Consider the following 16,684-nt stretch of genomic DNA (forward strand, 5'->3'; position numbering starts at 1 on the left):
GCTGAGTAGTGCTACTACTGGTAGATGCAGGCTACAAGCCTCTGGGCAGCTGGTAGCTTTGGTAGCCAAGACGTCAGAATTTTATGCAGATTTTTCTCCTTCTCCTCTTCTCCTTCTCAGAATAATAGAATAAACTTCTCCTCCTGCTCCTGTATTTCTCTCAACACCAAAAGGAAGGCAGCCCAGATTGTCAATCACAATAAAAAAAAAACCATTGGATCTTAACCATTGCATTCTATGTAAATGTATATCGATATATTCACACACACAAACACACAAGGCTGTCGGTAGTTTCCTTACTGTCCTGAAAACTATATATTAAGAAGAAGAAGAAGAAGAAGAAGAAGAAGAAGAAGAAGAAGAAGAAGAAGAAGAAGAAGAAGAGGAGGAGGAGGAGGAGGAGGAGGAGGAGGAGGAGGAGGAAGAGGAGGAGGAGGAGGAGGAGAGGGAGGAAGAGGGGGAGGAAGAGGGTGAATGAAGAGGAGGAGGAGAAGGAAAAAGGAGGAGAAAGAAGAGGAGGAGGAGGAGGAGGAAGAGGAGGTGAAGAGCAGGAGGAAGAGCAGGAGGCGAAGGAGGAGGAGGAGGACGATGAAGGCTGTTTCTGCTTGCAAAGTTCTGGTTGCAAACATTCAAAATTGTGGCTTCTTTTCCGAGACAGATCCTGGTGTTTCCATCCCACATTTCTGACACTTTGGAAAGAAAGCAAGAAAAGCTGAGGATCACCTAGAAATGACAGTGGAAGTCAGATGGGGGAGGGAGAAAGAGAGAGAATAAAGGGAGAAGAGGAGAAAGGAAGGAATGGACCCATGGAGATTTGAGGACCTCTCTTGGCTACGAATCCAGTCTCAGAGTCCTTCAACCGGAAGGCTGTTGTTTAAACCGTACGTGTCGTTCGGGTCTTCCTGCAGAAGTTTCTCGAGGGTCAGAGGTGCCATCTCCTTCCTGGGGTCTTCTAGTACTTGGGGCAGGGGTTCAGCTCCCGAAATGGGGAAGGGGACAAACTGGGGGGCAGAGAGGGCCATCGAAGCCGGCTGGTATTGCAAGGAAGTTGCTGGTAAAGTTGGGATGGGCTGAGTCCAAGGGAAGTAGCTCAGGGGAGCTTGCTGGTCCATCACATCCAGATGAGGCACCACAGCTGGGCTTGAGGCCGATCGAGCCTGTGGGACAAAAAACAGGCGGGTCAGTCTTGCTCCCCAGAGACTGAGAATGGGGGATGTAAGAAGGACCACCAGATACAGTGGACTCTCTCAGTCCAGCAGCTTAGGAGAAGACCAACAGACAGGTAATATGCTGTAGGGTGGCCCTTGACTTACAACTACAGTATTTGTTTAGCAACACTGTAAAGTTACAATGAGTCCTTGCACTTACAACCAGTCCTTGCACTGACAACCTTCCAGGTTACATGAGTAAAAACAACCACTCAGTGACTAGGATGCATTTAAAATGACAGCCTTCCCAAGTCATGTCATTACCTTTCCAGGTAGCTTCTGACATGTTAGTACTATGTACAAAACAGTTTGGTTAGCAATATGCACTGCTAAAAAAAAAATGTAAAGGGAATACTTAAACAACACAATATAACCCCAAGTCAATCAAACTTCCGTGAAATCAAACTGTCCATATTAAAAATTAAAAGAAGAAGGAGAAGGAGAAGGAGGAGGAGGAGGAGAAGAAGAAGAAGAAGAAGAAGAAGAAGGTGATGATGATGATGAAGAAGAAGGTGATGAAGAAGAAGAAGGTGATGAAGAAGAAGCTGAAGCTGAAGATGAAGAAGAAGGTGAAGAAGGTGATGATGATGAAGAAGGTGATGAAGAAGAAGAAGAAGGTGAAGGTGAAGGAGAAGGAGAAGAAGGAGGAGGAGGAGGAGGAGGAGGAGAAGAAGAAGAAGAAGAAGAAGAAGAAGAAGAAGAAGAAGAAGAAGAAGAAGAAGAAGAAGAAATTGTGCTCCCTTGTTCTTGTGTTCACTTTCCTATTAAAAGCACTTCCTCATGAACCTTATTTAACATATTTAAATGTTTGGATCATGTCCCCCCTTTCCCTTCTGTCCTCCAGACCAGTGTTTCCCAACCTTGACAACTTGAAGATATTTGGACTTCAGCTCCCAGAATTCCCCAGCCAGCGAATGCTGGGAGTTGAAGTCCAAATATCTTCAAGTTGCCAAGGTTGGGAAACACTGCTCCAGACTATACAGATTGAGTTCATGAAGTTTTTCCTGAAAGACTGAAATTTCCTACGGAAATTTTACGTAGAATTTCTTTTTCAATTCTACATGATCATAATCATGGCTAGTGTTGATTAAACATTTTTGCGTCTTTTAACGTCGGAACACCCCAAATCTATCCCAGGAAAGGGCAAAGAGAATCACACTGGAGATAAAGCTGCACAATGCAGCACAAAGTGTCGAGAAAACCTGAAATATATCGTCCAGGTTCTCCCTGCAGATATTCAAATGTGATACTCAATATTCTGAGTCCTGAGACAGAACAATGCAATTTATGGTGGCCTTTCATTACAATTAATGCCCAAGCTGGGACTTGGAACCGTGAGATGCTTTGTTCAGACCAACCCAGGGCAGAAACTTGACAATGGTGTGACTTCTATTTCCCATTCTTTCCCATATATATATATTTTCTCCTGTGCTGCAAACAATAATACACAGGAAGATGCTTTCCTTGTTCACCCAAACACCCAACCTTCAGTCACCCCCTTGTGGGAGCTGCCATCCGAAGCGAAGGGAATTTGCATCCCAAAAACATTCCACTTGCCGTGGCCCTCTGGGAATTTTGATGTTAAATATTTACCAGCTGCTCAAATCTTTGCAGAATGCTTGTTGCATATTTCCAAGGGGTGTTTCATGCCCCAGGTTAACAAATTCTTTTGGAGTTTTTTAGCAATTCTTTTGTGTAGATCTTATACAGTGGTACCTCTACTTAAGAACTTAATTTGTTCCATGACCAGATTCTTAAGTAGAAACATTATTATTATTATTATTATTAATTGGATTTGTATGCCGCCCCTCTCCGCAGACTCGGGGCGGCTAACAACAACGATAAAAACAGCATGTACAATCCAATTAATAAAACAACTAAAAACCCTTATTATAAAAACCAAACATACACACAAACATACCATGCATAACCTGTAATGGCCTAGGAGGAAGGAATATCCTAAGTCCCCCATGCCTGGCGATAAAGGTGGGTCTTGAATAATTTGCAAAAGACAGGGAGGGTGGAGGCCGTTCTAATCTCTGGGGGGAGTTGGTTCCAGAGGGCCAGGGCCACCACAGAGAAGGCTTTTCCCCTGGGGCCCGCCAAACGACATTGTTTGGTCGACGGGACCTGGAGAAGGCCAACTCTGTGGTACCTTATCGGCCGCTGGGATTCGTGCGGTAGAAGGCGGTCCCTGAGATAATCTGGTCCGGTGCCATGTAGGGCTTAAGTAGAAGCAATTAAGTAGAAGCAATTTTTTCCATAGGAATACAGAGGCTGCCTCTGTAAACTGCTTGGAGAGGGCTTTAAAAGCACTATGAAGTGGTATGTAAGTCTAAATGCTAATACTATTCATCCCTCCCTCCGTTCCTTCTCTCCCAATGGTTAGAATACAGTATTGCAGGCTAACGCTGCCCACTGCCAGAAGTTCAATCCTGACCAGCTCAAGGTTGACTCAGCCTTCCATCCTTCCGAGGTGGGTCAAATGAGGGCCCAGATTGTTTGGGGCAATATGCTGATTTGTAAACTGCTCAGAGGGGGCTGTGTAAAGCACTGTGAAGCGATGTATAAATCTAAGTGCTATTGCTACAGAAGATGCTGTGTGTTGGGAGACCACATCCCTGGTGCTGAAAGAGAAGGGAAACTTCCAGCAAACTTTGGAAGACTTCCACCCTGCCTCCCACCCCCCCTCCCCCCACAGTCAAAAGAAACAAGCCACCGAAGGCCCCACGTCAAACTCACCGCAAAGTTTGTGATCAGTGGCTGGGAAGTGTAGGTCAGCACCGAGGAGGTCCCCACCAGCGTGTAACTGGGGCAGACCGGCTGGACAAACATGTCGGCCGTGTAAGGGCAGCTGACCACTTCGTGAGACACGTAATCCGGAGAGGTGGTGGTCCACTGGGTCAGAGGCTGCAATGTAGCCGGAGGTGGTTGAGTCAACCACCCTGAATAAAGGGATCCTTCGTCCAGCACGGGTAGTGAAGAGGTGACCAAATCTGTCTCGGAGTAAACTTGACCTTCATGGAATAAGGAGAAAAAAGTGAAAATGGAGATGGAGAACAAGGGATGATGTGCCACCACCACCCGAAAAAATTTCTGAAATTCTTACCAGCGGGCGAGTAGGCTGGAAGCGACTGGTGAGGCAAAAACACCTGAAGGAAAATTAGAGGTTGGTATTATTTATTTTATTTTATTTTATTTTATTTTATTTTATTTTATTTTATTTTTTTATTTTATTTTATTTTATTTTATTTTATTTTATTTTATTTTATTTTATTTTATTTTATTTTATTTATTTATTTATTTATTTATTTATTTATTTATTTATTTATTTATTTATTTATTTATTTATTTATTTATTTATTTATTTATTTATTTATTTATTTATTTATTTATTTATTTATTTATTTATTTATTTATTTATTTATTTATTTATTTATTTATTTATTTATTTATTTATTTATTTATTTATTTATTTATTTATTTATTTATTTATTTATTTATTTATTTATTTATTTATTGGATTTGTATGCCGCCCCACTCCGCAGACTCGGGGCAGCTAACAACAGTAATAAAACAGCATATAATAATAATGCAATACTAAAAACAGTTAAAAACCCATTATTATAAAAACCAAACATACATACAGATATACCATGCATAAAATTGTAAAGGCCTAGGGGGAAAGAGTATCTCAATTGCCCCATGCCCGATGGCAGAGGTGGGTTTTAAGCAGCTTACGAAAGGAAAGGAGGATGGGGGCAATTCTAATCTCTGGGGGGAGTTGGTTCCAAAGGGCCGGGGCCACCACAGAGAAGGCTCTTCCCCTGGGCCCTGCCAAGCGACATTGTTTGATTGACAGGACCTGGAGAAGACCCACTCTGTGGGACCTAACTGTTCGCTGGGATTCGTAGATGTGGGCGATAAACCACAAGGAGAAGAATTACTCAGAGGCTGAGTAGGAAACTACTAGTAATGCTCAAAGGGCTACTCCATGTCAAGGTTGGAGGCTCAGAAAGAAAGAAATGTGCTGGATGTTCACACCCTCACTGGCCCACACTCAGTTTTCATCACAGCTACTGATGTGGCACATCTGGGGCAGTTAGAGCCAGAGTTGTAGCTCATCATTCTAAGGCAGTTAGGTTTAGGGGGATTTTTTTCAAAATTGGCACTTGAAGCAGTGTGGACTTTCATTCCCAGTATTCCCCGGCCACTTGGCTGGAGGATTCTGGCAGTTGAAGTCCACAGATCCTAAACTATGGTGTTTGGGGGAATCTGAGAGTTGAAGTCCAGAGATCCTAAATTATGGTGGTTGGAGGATTCTGGGAGTTGACGTCCACATATCTTAGACCTTGGTGGATGGGAAATTCTGGGAGTTGAAGTCCATAGATCTTAAACCATGGTGGTTTCGGAATTCTGGGAATTGAAGTCCACACGTCTTAGACCATGGTGGTTGGGGGAATATGGGAATTGAAGTCCACATATCTTAGACCATGGTGGTTGGGGGAATCTGGGAGTTGAAGTCCACATATCTTAGACCATGGTGGTTGGGGGAATTCTGGGAATTGAAGTCCACAAATCTTAGACCATGGTGGTTGGGGGAATCTGGGAATTGAAGTCCACAAATCTTAGACCATGGTGGTTGGGGGAATATGGGAATTGAAGTCGGCACATCTTAGACCATGGTGTTTGGAGGAATTCTGGGAATTGAAGTCCACATATCTTAGACCATGGTGGTTGGGGGAATATGGGAATTGAAGTCCACACATCTTAGACCATGGTGGTTGGGGGAATTCTGGGAATTGAAGTCCACACGTCTTAGACCATGGTGGTTGGGGGAATATGGGAATTGAAGTCCACACATCTTAGACCATGGTGGTTGTAGGATTCTGGGAATTGAAGTCCACACGTCTTAGACCATGGTGGTTGGGGGAATATGGGAATTGAAGTCCACATATCTTAGACCATGGTGGTTGTAGGATTCTGGGAATTGAAGTCCACGTATCTTAGACCATGGTGGTTGGGGTGACCTGGGAGTCCACAGATCTTAAATCGTGGTGGCTGGGGGATTCTGGGGGTTGAGGTCCACACATCTAAGAGTTGAGAAGCTTAAGAGGCACTGCTCTAATGGAAGGGGCTCGTGGCAAGCCTGAGGGATGCTGCCCCAGGAGAGATGGTGGAAAGGCAAGGATGAAGCAGCAGATAGGAAGATGCCCAGCCTTCTGCCCGTCTGTCTCTTACCGCCATGCTTTCAGGAGCAACTTTGGCATTTTGAGCGCTGCCTCGCTTCCTCTTCAGTAACTCTTTCACCGGCTCTTTAACCCGGACTCCTTGGTAGGGGCGGGAAGGCGAAGGCTGCTCAGCTGCAGAAGCTAGAAAAATATTTTCAGCGTCAGTTCCCTCTTTAGTGCAGCCAAAATGCTTCCTTTAAACCAGTGTTTTTCTTTCCAGTTTTTTTTCCTCCACCTTCTCATGTACAGATTCAACATGCTTATACCTTCCACTGTTACATATGTCTTAGAGACTTCATAATTGTACATTTTATCCATCGTTCATAAACTCATATTTCATTTTTCAAAATAAAAAAGTAAACAATGCCTGCCCCTTTAACCATTCAGCAAGAAAACAACCAAGCCCTTAGTACTCCTTCTTCCCCCTCCTCCTCTTCCTCTTCTTTCTCCTTCTCCTCTTCCTCTTCTTTCTCTTCCTCCTCTTCCTCTTCTTTCTCCTCCTCCTCTTCCTCTTCTTTCTCCTCCTCCTCCTCCTTTCCACAAATCACCACTCCCTTCTAGCACTGATGCTGTTACATAGTAGGGTAATAAAATGTTTCCAAGAAAACAACCAAGCTCGGAATCATCATCCTCCCCTCCTCCTCCTCTTCCTCTTCTTCCTCCTTCTCCTCCTCCTCTTCCTCTTATTTTTCCTCCTCCTCCTCCTTTCCACAAATCCCCACTCCCTTCTAGCACTGATGATGTTACCTAGTTGGGTAATAAAATGTTTCCAAGAAAACAACTAAGCTCAGAGTCTGAGTCCTCCCCTCCTCCCCCTCTTCCTCTTCTTCCTCCTTCTCCTCCCCCTCTTCTTTCTCCTCCTCCTCCTCCTTTCCACAAATCCCCACTCCCTTCTAACACTGATGCTGTTACCTAGTTGGGTAATAAAACGTCTAGAAAAAAAGAGAGCGCCAAGCACTGCACTTTCCCCACCTTTGCAAGGAGCAGAGAAGCTGGAGTTGGCAACTGTCCTTTGCAAAAAACCCAGCCGAGCTCCTTTAGTGGAATCTGCCAACTTCTCACTGGCATCTCTAAGCTCTTTCTAAATTGTTTTTGAAAGGGATGTGTATTTCACACCAATCTCAGCCCTTGCTCCTCAAGCCAACTTCCCTTTGGAACTACACAACTGTCATCATGAGAGGCTTTGCACGGCTGCTGACTCTGTTTGAAGTTCAGAGTTCGGACTTTACACCCAAGGCTTTGGCAGGTGAGAACCTATCATTCCTCTCGTGTTTATTTTTGCTGCGCAAAATGGAAGCCAACAGTCGTGTTCCCTTTTTCCCTCCTCCCTTTCCCTCTGTTCTCCAATATAATTGCACACAATAACATTAAAATAATAAGCTTTTGAGAAGCCACAATGGAAATCTTTTCCTGTTTGTAGAAGCCCTTGAAAAGCAAACATTGGCTTGATAAAGAAACACACACAGAGAGAGACGCAAAGAATAACTATCGTAAAACTTAATCCAGCTTGTTTTATAAGCCAGCCAGTTGGAGATCTTGGCTCACAACTAAAACAATTTTTTTAAAGTAAAAGGAATTGCGTAAAATGCTTTCTCACACCTTCCCATGCATTGCCCATATTCTTTTTTTTTTTTTAAATACCCCAACCTTAAGCAAGGTTTCTTAAATTTGCACATGGAGCCAATTTATTCAGGAAATTGTTCTTAAATAGGTGTTGGGACATTTCAAAATTATAGCTTTCCGCAACTAGGTGAACCATCGATCCTTCCTCCCAGGGTAACCTGGGAATTCTAGAATGCTGATGGAAACATCCCCCCAAATCTCTCGTGAGTGAGAGAGAGGGAAAGATTGGAGGGTTTCCACTTCAATAAAAGGGCTGGGAAACAACATACAAAAACAAACGCTGGTGTAATTTTTTTTCAGGTTTTACAGTAAAAAAAGCAAATTCCATGCTTGGCATGATTAGGAAGGGAATCGAAAATAGGTTGGCAAGTGTTGTATTGCCTCTGTACAAATCGACGGTGAGACCACACTTGGAGTCCTTTGTACAATTTTGGTCACCACATCTCAAGAAGGATAGAATGGAACTGGAAAAGGTGCAAAAAAGGGCAACAAGAATGATCAAGGAAATGGAGCCCCTCCCTTATGAAACCAGGTTGCAACGCCTTGGTCTCTTCAGCCTTCAAAGACGATGTTTAAGAGGTGACATGATCAAACGGTATAAAATCGTGCATGGGATAGAAAAGGTGGATAGAGAAAAATTATTTTCTCTATCCCACAATACTAGGACAAGGGGCCCCTCCCTAAAGCTCATAGGTAAGAAAGTGAGGACAAATCAAGGGAAATATTTCTTCACCCAGAGGGACGTTGGTTTATGGAATTCACTTCCAGAAGAGGTCGTGACAGCTGTCAGTCTGGATAGCTTCAAAGCAAGATTAGACAGATTCATGGATGCCAAGTGTATCGTAGGTGGTTATTGAAATGGATGTCCAAGTGCCGCCTTTATATTGGTTGAGGCAGGCAGGATTCCCTTGGGTACCATTTGTTGGGGGTCAAGGGAAAGGGAGGGTTTTGCCTTCTCCTTCTGCTCAAGATCCCCAAGGACAATTGGTGGGACACAGAATGCTGGACTCGATGGCCTTTGGCCTGATTCAGCACAGCCTCTACTTAGGTTCTTATGACCTCCCAGACCTTCTGCCTAGTTGGCAAGAGTGATGTTGGGTAGCTGGCTGGATCTGTGGGAAACACCTCCTGCCTCGCAGCACCCGTGTTGCCAACTTAGAACTAAGCCAACCGGCCGAAGATCGGGTTCGTTTATTTCCTTGTCAATCGCCCTGTCGCCTCATGAGTGAGCCTGGGGGAGAGGGCCTCAATTTGACACCCTGTCCAGATGCCCTGACAGTGTCAATATTGCACATCTCTGATCAGTGTTCTCTCTAAATTTTTTTGGGGGTCAGCGGAAAAGTATAGTGTCTGAGCGGCAGTCCCTTCGGGACTGGGCAACACAGAAATAATAATAAAATTTCCCTCTCGGCTTCTGGGCAGGTTTGGAAAATTCTGAGTTGATGATGATTTTTAAGTGAGCGATTGCTCACCTGCTCAGCTTAGAGGGAACTATGTCTCTGATGCTTGTCCATTCGTGTTCCTAGGAGGACACCCATAGGGACTGATTGCGAAATGGACTCCAAGTCTGGCTTTCTCTGGGGAAAGAAAAAATATTTTTTTGCTTTCTGGAAGCAAAATTGGATAAGTACAAAGGAGTGAACCTGGCAGCTAATGAGCCGACATGGCCTCATTCTCACAAAGTTCTCCTTGCCCTGTTGACCCACGTTCAGACTGATACAATTATTTTTTAGTGGAGGTAGTCTTTTTATGAGTCTTTTTATATACCCTGTATTAAATTGACATGATGAAAACATTTAAATATGTGGAAGGGTTAAATAAGGTTCAGGAGGGAAGTGTTTTTATTAGGAGAAGACAAGAACAAGGGGGCAAAATCTGAGGTTAGTTGGGGGAAAGCAACGTGAGAAAATATTATTTTACTGGAAGAGTAGTAGATGCTTGGAACAAACTTCCAGCAGACGTGGTTGGTAACTCAATTTAAACATGCATGGGATAAACATAGAAACATCTTAAGATAAAATACTGGAAATAGTATAAGGGCAGACTAGATGGACCAGGAGGTCTTTTTCTGCCGTCAGTCTTCTATGTTTCTATGTTTCTAAATTTATAAATGGATGGATAAAAATATTTATTTACATTTGTTTTTTGTGCTTTTGGAGGGTATACACATTTGAATTTATTTTGTGAAGATAGAGAAAAAAAAATTGGAAACAGACTGATACAATTATAGAAACATAGAAACATAGAAGATGGACGGCAGAAAAAGACCTCCTGGTCTATCTAGTCTGCCCTTATACCTTTTCCTGTATTTTATCTTAGGATGGATATATGTTTATCCCAGGCATGTTTACATTGAGTGATTGTGGATTTACCAACCACGTCTGCTGGAAGTTTATTCCAAGCATCTACTAATCTTTCAGTCAAATAATATTTTCTCACGTTGCTTCTGATCTTTCCCCCAACTAACCTCAGATTTAGTCCCCTTGTTCTTGTGTTCACTTTCCTATTAAAAATACTTCCCTCCTGAACTTTATTTTACCCTTTAACATATTTCAATGTTTCGATCATGTCCCCCCCTTTCCCTTCTGTCCTCCAGACTATACAGATTGAGTTCATGAAGTCTTTCCTGATAAGTTTGATGCTGAAGACCTTCCACCATTTTTATAGCCCGTCTTTGGACCCGTTCAATTTGATCCATCTCTTTTTGTAGGTGAGGTCTCCAGAACTGAACACAGTATTATTCCAAATGGGGTCTCACCAGCGCTCTATACAGCGGGATCACCATCTCCCTCTTCCTGCTTGTTAAAATAAATTTACTTTAATTTAAAAAAACAAGTTTTGAAAATCCTGCTGGCCTTGTCATTGGCAAGCAGCTGGTGTACAAAGTTTCAGTTAACTCGTCTATCCCATGGGGGTTTGGGTGAGGTTTTGGTGTCCCCAGGGCAGCTGTGTGGCTGAGCGGAGATGGGCATGACCGGCCACCTTGCTGTTTCATCTTTCAGTATCACAGTTTTAAGTTTTTCAGAGCTGGGTTCTCCGCCAGCGAAGGGCTCAGGAAACACACATCCAAGAGAGGCTGAGCATGAAAACACTCTGAGAGAACAGAATAGAATAGAATAGAATAGAATAGAATGGAATGGAATGGAATGGAATGGAGTGGAGTGGAGTGGAGTAGAATATAATAGAATAGAATAACAGAGTTGGAAGGGACCTTGGAAGTCTTCTAGCCCAACCCCCTGCAGAAACATGTTCAGAAAGAAAATCTTGTGTTGTAAGGGATGAGAAATAAAGGCTGAAGAAGACAATAAATCCTTAGGAACTTCCTTGATTAACTTAGACCACCACATTTCTGTCTGTGGAACAGGCCGTGGATGGTCAGAGAAGATATGGACCAGTTCTCATCAAAGTCTAAGAGTTGAAACCCAAAACATCACAAGGGTGTTGGGTGTCCTTGCAACTCTGAAGGAGAAAGAAACATAGAAACATAGAAGATTGGTGGCATTTAGGGATAGATATCACAAAGGAATAGAGCAGAGCAGAACATAACAGAACAGAATGGAATGGAAAATAAAATAGAGTTCTTTATTGGCCAAGTGTGATTGGTCACACAAGGAATTTGTCTTTGGTGCAGATGCTCTCAGCGTACATAAAAGAAAAAGAGACATTTGTCAAGAATCATGTGGTACAACCCTTAATGATTGTCATAGGGGGCAAATAAGCAATGAGGAAACAATATTAATAAATATCTTAAGGATACAAGCAACAAGTTACAGTCATAGTCATAAGTGGGAGGAAATGGGTGATAGGTATGATGAGAAAAAACCAGTAGTAATAGTAGTGCAGACTTAGTAAACCCACTGAAATCCACTGAATTCAACCAGATTCTCTTCTGAATAAGCAAATCACTTTTGTGTGGCTGACATTTGAAAAATGCTTAACTACAGTTGCTCGAATCTGTTCCACACCGTCTATCAAACCATAATTTGCTGAAGCAAAGCTCCTCAGTTAAGTCCCAGAGTTCAACCATCCAACTCAGCAAACCCTATTCCCCACCTAATCTAAGCAAAAGTTCATCTGCACGGTGGCTTTGTGCAATGTGTGAATCAAGCCAATCTTAGGAAAAAAAGTCAGAGAGGATTAAGACTTTGTCCTATTTGTGGGCAGACTACATTTCTCACCAAAAGCATTGCAGGCTTGTCAAACCCATCGGCCTGCCAAGCGATGCAATTTGAAGAGGTGTTTTTTTCCACACGTAAAACTGGTAATTCTCATATTGCTGTCCTTTTTTTTATTTTGAATTAAAATTACTTTATTTTTTTTCATGTAAATAGTCCTTGCTCAGTCTTTTATTCCCCACTCCCTTCAAATAGTAATCAGAGTTATACGAGGGTCGCCCAGAAGGTAATGCACCCCCAAAATTTATCAGGCTACAATAACGGTACGAATGTGAAACTTTAGATACATTATTTGAATTGTCAGGAGTGCGTGTGTAAATTTTGCATTTCTTCAAAATGGCGTCTGCAAGGGATGGACGTTACAAGCATTGAATTTCTCACTGCAGAGAAAAAAACTGTTGGGAACATCTGCACCAAAGACAATTTCCTTGTGTGTCCAATCACACTTGGCCAATAAAGAATTCTATTGTATTCTATTTTAATTTGGAAAATGTGTTTGCACTGAGCAGAACACCAGCATTTTTGGGGTTGTTTTTTTTAAAAAAGTATGCTGCAATTGTGAATTGTTCCATGACACTTTAGCTGGAGTGACTAACTCTCTCAGAAGCAAGAGGTGGGGAAGCCCGAGCTGTTATTATATAAATGGGAAATTTATAAGCCTCCACGCAAGGTAGAAATCTGGTGGTTGAATTCCTTCCATCTGACAGTCTCAAAATGGGTGAGCAGTGTGGTCGGGCAGTAGGAAAAGCAAGTAGGATGCTTGGCTGCATAGCTAGAGGTATAACAAGCAGGAAGAGGGAGATTGTGATCCCCTTATATAGAGCGCTGGTGAGACCCCATTTGGAATAATACTGTGTTCAGTTCTGGAGACCTCACCTACAAAAAGATATTGACAAAATTGAATGGGTCCAAAGACGGGCTACAAGAATGGTGGAAGGTCTTAAGCATAAAACACATCAGGAAAGACTTCATGAACTCAATCTGTAGAGTCTGGAGGACAGAAGGAAAAGGGGGGGACATGATCGAAACATTTAAATAGGTTAAAGGCTTAAATAATGTTCAGGAGGGAAGTGTTTTTAATAGGAAAGTGAACCCAAGAACAAGGGGACACAATCTGAAGTTAGTTGGGGGAAAGATCAAAAGCAACATGAGAAAATATTATTTTACTGAAAGAGTAGTAGATGCTTGGAACAAGCTTCCAGCAGACGTGGTAGATAAATCCACAGTAACTGAATGTAAACCTGCCTGGGATAAACGTAGATCCATCCTAAGATAAAATACAGAAAATAGTATAAGGGCAGACGAGATGGACCATGAGGTCTTTTTCTGCCGTCAGTCTTCTATGTTTCTATGTTTCTATCCCTGTCTGTCTGCAAAATGGGCCTTTGATTTTACTTCTCTTGGTGGTCCCTGCTAATCTCCCCTTTCTCCCCTTTTTTTACCGAGAAGAACTGAAAGCCATAGATATCCTACTTAATAAATTCCGGCTAGGTTGGTGCAATGGTTGAGACCACCTCATTCCTCGGATGTTCTTCATGGAGATCTTCCGGAAACAACTTCTCTTCGTCCTTAACCTTCTCTTCTCGTGATGGACACTCACGTTCTATATGATGGGAGCCTCAGTCCCATAAAACATGGAAAGCATTTTATTTATTATTGATTTATTGATTGGACACCCTTTTCAAAGCGACTCAGGTTGGCATACAACATAATGAAAACAGATGGACATGCTCCTAGGAGGCAAAACCCACAGCCACTCCGTCTTGTTGAGGTGTCCTGTTCTTTTTTTAGAGTTGAAAGGGACCTTGCAGGTCATCAAGTCCAACCCCCTGCTTGAGCAGGAAATCCTACAGCACCCCAGCCAAATGACAGTCCAATCTCCTCTTGAAAATGTCCAAAGTTGGGGAGTTCACAACCTCCGCTGGCAGGCCGTTCCACTGGTTGATCGCTCTGACCGTCAGGAAGTTCTTCCTTATTTCGAGGTTGAATCTCTGATTGGTCATCTTCCAACCATTGTTCCTCGTCTGACTCTCTGATGCCCTGGAAAACAGTGTGACCCCCTCCTCTCTGTTGCATCCCCTCAAGTACCTGTAGACTGCTATCATGAACCCCCTGGCCCTCCTTTTCTCTAGGCTGAGCTGGTTGTTTTTGGAAAGCCACCAGGACCTATCTGCTCCTCTTAGAGTTCTACCGTTCAACATCCAACGGCTTCCGTGGCATTTGCTCAAGTTATGAAAAGAGGTAGAAGAAAAAGAAGTAGAAAAAAAGGCTTCACAACTCACATTTTTGCCAATGCATGTCTGCGGCCGGGCGGAATCCCCCTCTGCTCCCTCTTGATCTGTTGTTGTGGGGGGCTTTTTGGGGGGGTAGTTCTTTTATGTGATATCAGCCTGTCAACATGCCTGTTTCAGATTTATGTTAAAAAAAGAAAGACCAGGTTTCTGCTGTGGGGTGTGACGTTGTCACATCCTCTAACCACATTTTTTTTTTGGTAGTCCCTCCCTTTCATTCTCGGCTGTTTGATGTGTGGAGGATGCTGTATATGGTCCTACTTGAGAAGGAGGAGGAGGAAGACTCAAACTCAACCCGGACAAGACGGAGTGGCTGTGGGTTTTGTCTCCCAAGGACAATTCCATCTCTCCGTCCATTACCCTTTGGGGGGGATTATTGACCCCCTCGAAGAGGGTCCGCAACTTGGGCATCCTCCTCGATCCACAGCTCACATTAGTGCACCATCTTTCAGCTGTGGCGAGGGGGGCGTTTGCCCAGGTTCACCTGGTGCACCAGTTCCGGCCTTATTTGGACTGGGACTCACTGCTCACAGTCACTCTTGCTCCCATCACCTCGAGGTTCAACTACTGCAATGCTCTCTACATGGGGCTACCTTTGAAGAGTGTTCGGAAACTTCAGATCGTGCAGAATGCGGCCGCGAGAGCAATCATGGGCTTCCCCAAATATGCCCATGTCTCATCAACACTTCGCGGCCTGCACTGGCCTGCGAACAATTTCAGGTCACAATTCAAAGTGTTGGTTATGACCTATAAAGCCCTACATGGCATCGGACCAGAATACCTCCGAGTCCGCCTTCTGCCGCACAAATCCCAGCGGCCGATTAGGTCCTACAGAGGTGGCCTTCTCCAGGTCCTGTCGACTAAACAATGTCATCTGGCGGGACCCAGGGGAACAGCCTTCTTTGTGACGGCCCCGGCCCTCTGGAACCAACTCCCCCCAGAGATTAGGACTGCCCCCACCATCCTCACCATTCGTAAGTCATGGGGAAAATGATACAATTGGATAGAGAGAAGAACAGAAATGAAAAAAAACCCAGATAAAATAAAAGAAGACAATGTAGAAAAGGCCATGGAATAACAACTTCATCTCAAAATGCACATGTTTCTGTAAACTGCTTGGATGCATTGTATGATTTAGTTTGAGTTTGAGTTTTAGATAATGTTCAACTTGTTTTTATTGCTTTGTATCTATTTATATTGTATTTTTATTATTGTTGTAAGCAGCCCTGAGTCCTTCGGGATTGGGTGGCATAGAAGTGGAATGAATGAATGAATAAATAAATGATGTGTCTACTTTTTGTATGTGTCTGTTTATGTTTTATGTTTCAACAAATTCAATTAAAAAATAAATTATAATCCAAAGGGAATTTACTCTCTTGGATTTGTAGGATGCCATTTTTCTTCTGCATAAAAAAGAAGTCTAATTTTGCTTGGTTTTTTTAAAATAATTTTTTATTTTAATAACGAACAAAAAAAACAAGACATATAGACAGACTTTCAGATATAAAAAAAACATAAAATGAATTACCTTAATACTTTACAACTCTGTTTCCATGGATTCATTCTTTTTCTTAAACGTTAGTTCGATTCTTTTTTCTTTTCTATCCAACTATATAATTTCCCCCAAACTGTGTAGTAGTCTTTATTTGGTTTATTCTGTCATTTGTATGTTAATTTGCTTAATTTAGCCCAATCTAGCATTTTCCTAATCGCCATTTCTTCATTTGGTATATTTTCCTTTTTCCAAGTTTGTGCAAAGGCCAACCTTGCTGATGTTAATATATGTGTCCTCTTAATTATTCCCAAAAGATACATTTCCGGCTTCATTTCCAATTGATAATTTAACATTTCTTTCAACCAGTTTTAAATCCTAGACCAAATTTTTTCTGCTTCCGGACATAACCACCAAATATGATAATATGTACCTATGGCAGATTTGAATTCCCACCACTTATTACTTATGTTTGGATGAATTTTGGCTAAACATGCCAGAGCATAATAGAAACATAGAAACATAGAAGTCTGACGGCAGAAAAAGACCTCCTGGTCCATCTAGTCTGCCCTTATACTATTTTCTGTATTTTATCTTAGGATGGATCTATGTTTATCCCAGGCAGGTTTAAATTCAGTTACTGTGGATTTACCTACCACGTCTG

General features: G+C 42.6%; 1 protein-coding gene across 1 annotated transcript; it reads right to left on the minus strand.

Moving 5' to 3' along the window:
- Positions 1-228: 228 nt before the first annotated feature.
- On the minus strand, positions 229-14,668 carry POU2AF1 (POU class 2 homeobox associating factor 1). The gene is made up of 5 exons (XM_070765027.1): positions 14,520-14,668; positions 6,450-6,580; positions 4,318-4,360; positions 3,951-4,225; positions 229-1,157 (listed from the first exon to the last, which is right to left on the minus strand). The coding sequence occupies exons 1-5, from the start codon at positions 14,533-14,535 to the stop codon at positions 846-848; spliced, it is 777 nt and encodes a 258-aa protein (XP_070621128.1). The 5' UTR covers positions 14,536-14,668; the 3' UTR covers positions 229-845.
- Between the last annotated feature and the right edge of the window lie 2,016 nt (positions 14,669-16,684).

Source organism: Erythrolamprus reginae, chromosome 12, assembly GCF_031021105.1.
Source record: "Erythrolamprus reginae isolate rEryReg1 chromosome 12, rEryReg1.hap1, whole genome shotgun sequence".
Lineage (NCBI taxonomy): Eukaryota > Metazoa > Chordata > Lepidosauria > Squamata > Dipsadidae > Erythrolamprus > Erythrolamprus reginae.

Bases quoted from the DNA above. Each gene is read 5' to 3' on its own strand.
- POU2AF1 (XM_070765027.1), bottom strand. The intron at 4,226-4,317 runs GTAAGAATTTCA...TATTCCATGAAG, and splicing joins TCCAGCCTACTCGCCCGCTG to GTCAAGTTTACTCCGAGACA. The intron at 1,158-3,950 runs GTGAGTTTGACG...TTTGTCCCACAG, and splicing joins CACTGATCACAAACTTTGCG to GCTCGATCGGCCTCAAGCCC.